The 7,016-nt window shown below is 40.5% G+C and overlaps 1 protein-coding gene across 1 annotated transcript in view; it reads left to right on the top strand.

Annotated features, from left to right (window-relative positions):
• Dmc1 (DNA meiotic recombinase 1) overlaps nucleotides 1-7,016 on the top strand; it is a 42,263-nt gene that overhangs the window by 12,523 nt on the left and 22,724 nt on the right. The window contains exons 8-11 of the mRNA XM_004634694.2: nucleotides 3,003-3,094; nucleotides 3,815-3,888; nucleotides 4,015-4,129; nucleotides 4,923-4,983. Coding sequence (XP_004634751.1) covers nucleotides 3,003-3,094; nucleotides 3,815-3,888; nucleotides 4,015-4,129; nucleotides 4,923-4,983 — 342 coding nt within the window. The remainder of the gene's footprint in view (nucleotides 1-3,002; nucleotides 3,095-3,814; nucleotides 3,889-4,014; nucleotides 4,130-4,922; nucleotides 4,984-7,016) is intronic.

Here is a 7,016-nt window from a genome sequence, read left to right as displayed (position 1 = left end):
GCTCAGTGTCTGACACCTATAATCCCACCACTGAAGGATGCTGAGGCGGGAGAATCATAAATTCCAGTCCCTTTGGGTATTTTAGCTATTGTACTTAACAAGACCCTGTCTCAAAATTTTAAAATGGGCTGGGATGTAGCTCAGTGGTAGAGTACTGCTAGATTTGATCCCTGGTACTGAAAAAGAACAATAAAAGTCACGTAAAAGAAAACCAAAGAACAATTTGCCGAAGGCCTTATTGGGAAGTGCAAGGCATGAGCAGACTCTGAATGAGGCTTGTGACTGCAGGAGGGAGGAATGCTAGAGCTTTAGCAAGAGGACTCCAGGGGAGTTAAGCTACCTTCAGAAAGAGTTAAGGATGATATTTAGAGAAAGGAATTGTTCTTGCTGATTAACACCCACTGTCTGGGCAACGTGGATTTTATCAAGAAAGAAAAAGGAACTAAGTTGGGGAGGAGTCTGGGGAGGTACCGTGACAAGGGCCACAGCGAATGTTCCCATCCTTTCAGTATCTCGCACACATACACTGCTATCTCTTCATATTTCTATTCTTATGTGTTTATATTTTGTCTCTTTTTATGTTTTGAGTTTACCTAGGGAGTAGTCTTATTATTCTTTATTGCCTACAGTGTTTTACATTCATAATTGGTTAATATGGCAATTAGTAGCTGGTGGTAATCAGTAAATATTCATAAATTTGAGCTTTCCTTTATTATGAGTCAAGTTTCCACACTCCTGCTCACATAGCATGTAGGTTCTGTAGAAACTGACATGGTAAAGACACATTTTTATTGTGTTTTCTAATTTTAACTTTCTTTGACTTTTCCACCAAAGTATCTACTAAATATATACTTAATAGCAGTAGAAAATTTTAGTGGGTTTTATTGAAGCTCACAAAACATATATAGTGTATTAAGACATAAATGGGGTTGGGAGATAGCTCAGTAGAATAAGTACCTGCCTGACAAGCACAGAGTCCTGAGTTCAATCCCCAGTACTGCAACAAAAAAAAAAAAAGAAAAAGAAAAAGAAAAAAGACATACATGGCTGAAAAATCCTAAAGACATTCAATTCAACACCTACTGAATAAGTTGTAAGCATCACAAATAAAATTATAAGGGCTGGGAGGTAACTCAGTAATGGAGAATTTGCCTAACATAAGGAAGGCCCTGGGTTTGATCACCAGCACTGGAAAAGAGAGAAAGAGAGAGAGAGAGAGAGAGAGAGAGAGAGAGAGAGAGAGAGAGAGAGAGAGTCCGTCCTTGCTTTACAATAACTTATAGTCAGTGTTACTTAAACAGTGTAAACAAAAGCTAAATGGGACCACAGATACACGTTTATCGTTCATCATTTCACTTTGGACATACTGTTATGATCACCAAAACCTAAGAATAAGGGCTGGCCAGATAGCTCAGTGGATTAAAGCACCTGCTTAGGCAAGTGCAGAGACCGGGATTCAATCCCCCATACCGCATGCCATGCCTGCCCTGCCCCTGGGCACACTGAGGCAGCCACTGAGACCAGGCGTGGTGGCACATGCCTGTAATCCCAGCACTGGGAAGGCTAAAAACAGGATCACTATGAGTCTAAGCTACATAGTGAGCCCCTGTACCAAATACATTAATTAATTAATTTACTAATTTCAGAAAACTAACAACTTCTTTAGAGCAAGACTGGTTAAAAACTGTGTAAAAGGGCCAGGGATGTAGCTGAGCAGTATAAACACCTGCCTGGCAAGTGAAAGGTCCTGAGTTTGATTCTTTTTTTTTAAACCCATATAAAAGCTGAAAACTGGGGCCATAGGCGTAGCTCAGAGGCATAAGCACCTACCTGGCAAGCACAAAGACTCAAGTTTGATCCTCAGTCCTTTCCCAGGCGTGCCTCTTGGCCTTAGATGCGGGTGCCCACCGTGTGCCCCCAGAACCTGCAATCCCAGCCCTCGGGAGATTGAGCCAGGAGGATCTCTACAACTTTGAGACCAGCCTGGGAGCTACAAAAGGGAGCACAGGGCCAGACCAAGCTGCATAGTGAGACCCTATCTCAAAAAAAAAAAAAAAGTCGAAAACTATTTGCTGATCACTTCATTCTGGACCCATGAGGTTACTTTTTTTACTTTTTGGTTCATATAAGTGAATTTATCCTTTGTTGACAATACGTTGTTAATAGTATAGTACTTAACTATTTCTTTCTGGTGGGGATTGAGACAGGGTCTTGCTATGCAGCTCAGCTAGCCTCGAACTTGCAGCAGTCTTCTTGCCTCAGCCTCCCAAGTACCGAAATTATACACGCACACCCTCATGTCAGGCTCTTAATTATTTCATTTTTAAAAGATGAGTATGAATAGTGAACTTATTTTGAAGTGACTTGACTTGAATTATAATTTAGTGATATTATCTTTCTAGATCTATTTTTATAAAACTGAGAACAAGAGAGAGTCACAAACCTTGGCTTCTAATTTTTTTCTTTTAACTATTTTACTTCATAATCCTGAATCATTTGCCTAATATGTTTGTCAGTGCCCTCTTCTATAAAATGCAGTACAGGTCGTATCACCTAGTGTCTAAGCTTATTATAAAGACTTGATAATTTAGTACTTAAATTCATAACTGTCTATTTCTATGACCCTAAGGCAAACTGAGGCTCTTATAAAAAAATCTGGTACATGCCAGCCCCGCCCCCAGGGCACACTGAGAGGGCAATTGAGACTGGGCGTGGTGGTGCATGCCTGTAATCCCAGGTCTTGGGAGGCTGTAAACTGGCAGATCACTATGAGTCCAATCTAGTAGTGAGACCCTGAATACCCTGTAGACCCTTCCCTAAAATACAAAAAAAAAAAAAAAAAAGGTACAGACTTCAAGTAATTACTGATATCTTCCCGAATTCCTTTGCAGACAGTTTTGCCTCAGTGTTACTTTATGTACTTAAGGCCTTAGGTTTTATAGTTGTTGTCTAAACTTTCTTGGGAGTTGATGTGTTGGATCCTTAATCTTGGCACACTCCAGTCGTCCAGATCGCCTTCGGGACATTGCTGATCGCTTCAACGTGGACCATGATGCAGTACTGGACAACGTACTGTATGCGCGAGCATATACTAGTAAGAGCGCTGAGCAAGTGGCTGCTTTGGCAGCACTGGTTTACTCTGAGTGACACAACACTTTCAACTATTTTTCTTTATTTTATCTCATCTTTCTCCAAGTTAGTCCTTAAATTTTATCATTTTTTTTAAGTTCTTAGATGCTAAAATATTGTACTCTCAATTTATTATTTGTCTTTTTTTTTTTAATTTTTATTTATTTATTTGTGTGTGTGTGTGTGTGTGTGTGTGTGTGGCCAGCTCAGCCCACCAGGGGGCGGGGCTGGCTGGCATGTGGTGCTGGGAGATTGAACCGTGGTCCCTGTGCTTTGCTAAGCTTGTTCTAAGTAGGTGCTTTAGACCACTGAGCCATCTCACCAGCCCTATTATTTGTCTTTGAAATGCAATGTAACATTCTTCTATGTGTGGGGGTGTACAGTGTGCGTGGGGTGGGGTTGGGGTGGGGTGTGGTGCTGGGCATCAGATCCAGGGCCTCATGAACTCTAGTCACCTGCTTTGCCACTGAGCTACACCCCTACTTCCAGGAGCAACATTCTTTTGGAGCAAGCATTTGCCATGTACGCTAGGGCAGAATATGCGGTCATGTTTAGGTAGCAGAGACATCAGCAATTAAGAGAGCCCTTCAAGGACCCCTTTGGCCCTGTATCCCAAAGACATGAGTGATGTTAGCCTCTGCTTATGCTGACTTTTATAACATTTTCTCATTGTATTTCCCACAAGGTGAACATCAGATGGAACTACTTGATTATGTAGCAGCGAAGTTCCATGAAGAAGCTGGCATCTTCAAGCTGCTGGTATAGGTTTTTAAATACAGCTCATTCACAGAGCTATTTAGTAGGTTATTCTGTGGACTTCTGTTTACATGGACTTCTTCCTTCCATTTCCAAATGTATCTTTATTTTTACATTAATCCTGTGCAGATCATTGATTCAATAATGGCACTTTTCCGCGTGGATTTCAGCGGTCGTGGAGAGCTGGCTGAACGGCAACAAAAACTGGCCCAAATGCTGTCCAGACTCCAAAAGATCTCAGAAGGTAGATCTTTAAAGTAAAAGGATGCTGTCAGAATAGCCTATGTGACTATGTTTAGGTCGCAGAGACATTTACAGGTAATGTTTTTTTAAAGTCACCTTCAAGGAAATAGATTTCTTTATTTTAAGTAAAATTGATGGGGCTGGTGAGATGGCTCAGTGGTCTACAGCACCTACATAGAACAAGCTAAGCTAAGCTAAGCAAAGCACAGGGACCGTGGTTCAATCCCCCAGCACCACATGCCAGCCAGCCCCGTCCCCTGGTGGGCTCAGCTGGACACACACACACTAAATAAATAAATGAACAAATGAATAAATAAAATTTTTTTTAAAAAATAAATAAATAAAATTGATTCTGGCCTAAATAATAATAATTTTAAATAAATTAATTTATGTGAACAGTAAAAAAAGAAAAAGACTATGATCTTGTTTATAAAATAATGTTATAAGGGCTGGCCAAATAGCTCAGCAGATTAAAGTGCCTGCAAGCAGGCACAGAGACCCGGGCTTCAATCCCCATGCCTGCTGTGCTGGCCCCGGGGCAACTGAGACCAGGCGGGGTGCCACGCGCCTGTAATCCCAGCTCTTGGGAGGCTGTAAACTGGCAGATCACTAGGAGTCCAATCTAGTAGTGAGACCCTGAACACCCAGTAGACCCTTCTCTAAAATACAAAAATAAATAAACAAATAAATAAAATTATGCTAGGATATTCCTAAATTCTGAAAAATGGACTTTATCTTTTTTTTTTTTTTTTTTTTTGCCCATCTCTTAATTTTGTACTTTTATTTCTTGACAGAATATAATGTGGCTGTTTTTGTGACCAATCAAATGACTGCTGATCCTGGAGCAACTATGACGTAAGGCCCAGTGTTTGCCTTTTGACAGAGGTTAACCTGTTTTTTTGTTTTGTTTTGGTTTGGGGTTTTTTTGGCAGAACCGGGGATTGAACTCAGGCCCTTGCGCTTGCCAGGAAAGCACTTATTCCACTGAGCCATCTCCCCGGCCCAGTTAATCTGTTTTACGGAGGTTATTATCAACAGAATTAGAGTGTAGAATAAAATAATTTCAAAGTGTCCACAAGATAGCTCAGCAGACGAAGCGTCTGCTCTGGCAAGTGCAAGGACCAGGGTTTGATCCCTGGTCCCACATGCTGCGCTGACCTTGCCCCCAGGCATGATGAGACACAACAGAGTCTGGACATGGTGGCACGCACCTGTAATTCCAGCACTGGGGAGTCTGAAAACAGGAAGATCACTGAGTCTGAGCAGTGTAGTGAGTCCCTGTACCAACTGCATAAATGAAAACAGCAACAATAACAAAAAAAAAATCTCAAAATAACCCACCTTTTAAGGGCACATATCTGTTACATATCACATAGCCGGCACATAGCTCAGTGGTATTACATATCACTATTTCACAGTGTACATTACTTTATAATTGCAAATATCACCCATTTATTTATTTATTTATTTATTTATTTATTTATTTATTTTTATTTTGTGTGTGTGTGGCCAGCTCAGCCCACCAGGGGGCGGGGCTGGCTGGCATGTGGTGCTGGGGGATTGAACTGCGGACCCTGTGCTTTGCTAAGCTTGTTCTAAGTAGGTGCTTTAGACCACTGAGCCATCTCACCAGCCCCTCACCCATTTATTATCTATAATCTATTTTTCTGTAGTCCTTTGTACAATAAAGCAATAGTTTAATCATTTTCAGCAGTGCTGTAGGCTATGCTTTGCTCCAAGACTCAAAGGATATTGGAGGATAGTGAGAAAAAGACGGAAATAAGACGTTATATTCCTGATACATGAGGGGCTTATAATGCACCGACGAGCAGGAGCCTGAAAACAAAAAAGCAGGATTTGGGCAGGTTGCTCATGTGACAGCCTGGGAAGAGGCAGTAGAGAGAAGTCTCCTGCATGGAGAAACAGAATTTCAGTGTACGTGAGGAATATTCAGAATTTGCTGCAGTGTGCATGTACCAGAACCATTGACAGGTCTGTTTGAAAGGTAGCAGGGAAGACAAAGGTAAGGAAAGCTAAGATAGGATAGTAAAAACAGAAAATGTAGAGACTGTGGTTGTCACTATCCAAAATTTTGAGCATTGTGAGTCTGAAGAAGCCAATCAAAATAGCTCTGAGTTTAAAAAAAAACAAAAACCCTCTGAGCTCTGAGTTAGCGCTACTTTGTAAAATGTTTTTTTAAATAACTTTTTACTTAGAAAAAATTAAAGCAGAGAAAAGTTGCAAGATTAAGGCAATGACTATATCATTGACTTGGATTTATCAATTGTTCTATCACATTTTCTCCTGTGTGTATCTATAAAATCTCTTTGTCCATCTGTATACAAACATACTCATACATATGGATATGTGCATATACATTCCTATTATTGTTTAAGTGAGCTGCTTGGGAAATGTTTTTCCCGTTCGCTGCTGAGAATTATGTGCAGTTACCACGACACTTTATCTCTTAATAGTTCAGTACATCTCGTCTAAGAACAAGAATAGTCTCCTACATCACCACATACATTGATACATTCAGGGAATTTACTATTGACATAATATGTAGTGTTACCTAACCTGCAGTTCTATCTGCAAGTCTCCAGGTGTCTCAAAAAGGTCCTAAGCAGCTGTTGGGTTTTGTTTTTCTATTTATTTATTTATTTATTTATTTATTTATTTATTTATTGGCGGAACCAGGGATTTGAACTCAGGCCCTTGAGCATGCCAGGGAAACGCTTATTCCACTGAGCCATCTCCCCCAGCCCCTTTCTCTCTATTTAGAAGTAACTGAGGAACATGCATTGTGTATTAATTGTTGTATCTCTTTAGATGCCTTTAATCAAAACATCCCTCCAACTGTTAGATTTTTATGACACTGACATTTTTTT

This window comes from Octodon degus, unplaced genomic scaffold (assembly GCF_000260255.1).
Source record: "Octodon degus isolate 3935 unplaced genomic scaffold, OctDeg1.0 scaffold00064, whole genome shotgun sequence".
Taxonomy (NCBI): Eukaryota; Metazoa; Chordata; class Mammalia; order Rodentia; family Octodontidae; genus Octodon; species Octodon degus.
The sequence above is the reverse complement of the archived record's forward strand: the minus strand, read 5'-3'. Positions and strand labels throughout refer to the sequence as shown.